At 29.7% G+C, this 3,343-nt stretch overlaps 1 protein-coding gene across 4 annotated transcripts; it reads right to left on the reverse strand.

Annotated features, from left to right (window-relative positions):
* Positions 1–1,693: 1,693 nt before the first annotated feature.
* Positions 1,694–2,881, reverse strand: LOC131638591 (tropinone reductase homolog). 4 transcript variants are annotated; one of them, XM_058909160.1, is made up of 6 exons: positions 2,736–2,881; positions 2,447–2,654; positions 2,334–2,358; positions 2,142–2,186; positions 1,944–2,056; positions 1,694–1,861 (listed from the first exon to the last, which is right to left on the reverse strand). In XM_058909160.1, exons 1-6 carry the CDS (start codon positions 2,825–2,827, stop codon positions 1,694–1,696), a joined length of 651 nt encoding a protein of 216 aa, XP_058765143.1. In that variant the 5' UTR covers positions 2,828–2,881. The 4 variants fall into 4 exon arrangements, with proteins under 4 accessions (XP_058765143.1, XP_058765140.1, XP_058765141.1 ...); XM_058909157.1 differs by having other exon boundaries at positions 1,694–1,875; positions 1,955–2,056; positions 2,142–2,358; XM_058909158.1 differs by having other exon boundaries at positions 2,142–2,358.
* Positions 2,882–3,343: the final 462 nt, after the last annotated feature.

Here is a 3,343-nt window from a genome sequence, read left to right on the forward strand (position 1 = left end):
TTCATTTTTTTCCTATGTTTTCATAAAAATTAAACTTAATCTAGTGAAAATCATCAAATCATATGCAAATGCTTAATAAAATATCATGATGGCAAGATCATGACAACCATAAACTTACACGGTTACTTGTCCTAAAGAAGCTTATTCATAATTGTGATTACCAAATCAATGACAAACACCAATCATTAACAAGTTATCACTTTTTTTCCTTGCTTCAATATAAATAGTCCATAGAGGTGTTTTTGTCAACTTTTCTATATACTCAACCTTCTGTTAATGTCACTCTTCACTCTAATTCTAAATAATATGGTAAACACTCATGCACATATAATTGATACCAAACATATGAATTTGCAACATTTCTAATAATTCGTCACTTTCTATTCGAAAACATGTTTTTGAAGACTTTCAAAGGTTGTAACGTGGCTTATGTCAGGGTGAGATATATTTAGCCAGTAGGTTTATGTTAATTCTCTATTTTTATGGTTGACATTATGTTTGGTAAAGCTAACTTATGAAAACATGTTGACAACATGTTCTATTCACTTCAACTGAAGAAGACATGTCGAGAAAGATGCCCCATATACAAGATTCACTCAACACCGTGTCTGTCAAAGTACAAATGAATCTGTTGAAGTTGGTTTTATATAAAAGTACAAAATATTTTGATATATTATGCAATTCTATGTGGCGCTTGATTTAGAGATAAGAGATTGTATCTGTTTTTAACATTTGAAACTAAACATTTTTACCTAAATATAATTTAAAATAAAATTTATTCATTTTTTGTCAGAATCAATTGAAAAATTATATTCCTCAAAATTAATTTCAAAAATTAAATCCCCTCAAAATCAATTTTTGGAGGAATCAACCATATGTCAAGTATTTTATTTGCCAAATCAATTGAAAAATTATATTCCTCAAAATTAATTTCAAAATTAAATCCCCTCAAAATCAGTTTTTGGAGGAATCAACCATATGTCAAGTATTTTGTTTGCCAAATCAATTAATAAGATTGAATTTTTTTTATTAGTGAAATATCATATTAAGAGTTTTCCAAATCACATATATTTCACTAGAATCTATTAAACCTAATGTTTTAACTTCAATTCTTTTATGGAAGGAAGCGAATGCATCAATATCCAAAAACTTTCTTCTAAATCATATATTTATAAATTATTAATTTTGCTACGTTTTTTTTATTTACTGTACTTCTATTTGCGAATTTATTTGTAATTTCTTTAGTTCTAAAAAAAATATCCTTGAAAGCTTTCTTCTTGAAAATATGTTTATAGTTCGGAGTTTTAGTTTAGAACAGAAAAGTTGCAAGTAATTCCACATATATAAAAATCTACAAATAAGAAAAACATATATTAATCCACAATTAATAGCTTTAAAATTTTACTTGCATATTTACAACAAAAATTTACTTGTTATTTATTTTATTCTTAAAAAACAGTTCTCATACTGTATTCCAAAGACAAGTGGTGCCCAGCTTAAGAGAATGATATGATACCAACAACACTGTCCATTAACAGGTGAAAAAAAACAACAAAATACAAAAACAACCATTGAAAGAAGCAGCACGACAAAGCAACCTAGGCCAACAGATTTGCGAAACAACAAGATTGGAAACAAACAGAAACCAGAAAAAACATGCTAATAGAAAGGAAAAGAAATTGATAGCATTGATCTAAGCAGTGAAACCTCCGTCAATAGCTATAACTTGTCCAGTAATATAAGATGCAGCTGGAAGACAAAGAAAAGCAACTAACGAGGATATCTCTCTAATCTCTCCCATACGATCCATAGGAGTTTGAGACACTATACCATTTATAGCTCCACCCCCTTCAGACGCATCCTGTAAATAGCAATTTCTACATTAATGACAACATGCTAGAGTTATTTCTATAGTCTTATATGTTACATGGATAAATGCATACCATAATTGATCCCAAAAGTTCAGTCTTGACAGGTCCAGGTGCAACAGCATTTGCACGAATATTATCCTTTGCCCATTCTAATGCTAAGTTCTTGGTGAATATATTCACCGCTCCTGAATTCATTTACATGCTATTTTAAATGATTTATTTTATATCACACTCATAGTTAATTTAATTATCAAAGAAACTAATACATACCTTTTGTGGATGCATAAACCGATAAAACAGGAATAGCTCTTAAACCAGCGATGGATGAAGTAAAAACTATGCTTCCATATCCAGACTCCTTTAGAAGTGGATGTGCAAGTTGACACAAATTGTAACCAGCCACAAAATTGGTACCAACTATACTTGTTAAATCCTCTTCAGTATTATCTAATATTTTCTTCATTGAAGGTTTTGCAGCATTGTTGACCTATATGTTCAACAATTTTTCAATTACATAAATTGGCTTTACGAAATAAAAAATTATATAAATTAATAAAAATATGAATAGATCATACTAGAATATTGAGCTTTCCATGAAAGATGGAAGAAACATTTTCCATTAAAGTCTTGCGTTGTTCATGACTTAATATATCACATACTGATCCAGTTACGTTAAATCCTTTGCTTTTCCACTCTTCCAAACATTTGTTAATATCATCTTCATTACGTGAACATATATGCACTGCTGCTCCAAATTCTGCCAACTCTTCCACAATTGCGTACCTATTCATTATACAAAACTCAAAGTAAAAATCTTATTAGTCACTAAATATTTGAAGTAAGAGTAAAGATAAAGGAAATTACCCAATGCCACGGGTTCCTCCCGTCACTAATGCAGTCATACCCTCCAATGACCATCTTTTATCCTTCACGCTGCTCAACTTTGATTCAGCCATTTTTTTCTAGTTTATAACCGCACTTGAAATGCTAAAGAAAAATCTGAAGTTGTTTTTCTTGCTCTTGTTTGTGAGATAGACATATAATAAGCATATTTTCTTATATAGACAACTAAAATCGATGCCATGTGTGCAATACTCTATCAGTATCACTTCTATAAAAGTAGTATAAATTTTTGCTCTCGTATAAAACGTGAAGAGAGAAATTAATATTAAAATTTTTAAAGCAGTATCTTTACAGTGTAGATGTGTCTTTTGGGTGTGTTTAAAGAACCATTATGATATTTTTTATATACCTTTAGTTGTTAGAATCGTTGTGGAGTAGAGTCAGTCTTATCGCCAAATACAGTGTGTGCACACATAAGTCGAAGGAACATATCTTAGAATATCTATTTTTTATACAGTATTTAACAAGAAATTATTAATGGGTAGTGCTCACAATGAATAGTATTATGATCTTTCTCTTTCTAAAATTTGAAAGATGTATATTACCCTCTAAAGATAACTTGATAGAAA

This window comes from Vicia villosa, unplaced genomic scaffold, assembly GCF_029867415.1.
Source record: "Vicia villosa cultivar HV-30 ecotype Madison, WI unplaced genomic scaffold, Vvil1.0 ctg.002339F_1_1, whole genome shotgun sequence".
Lineage (NCBI taxonomy): Eukaryota > Viridiplantae > Streptophyta > Magnoliopsida > Fabales > Fabaceae > Vicia > Vicia villosa.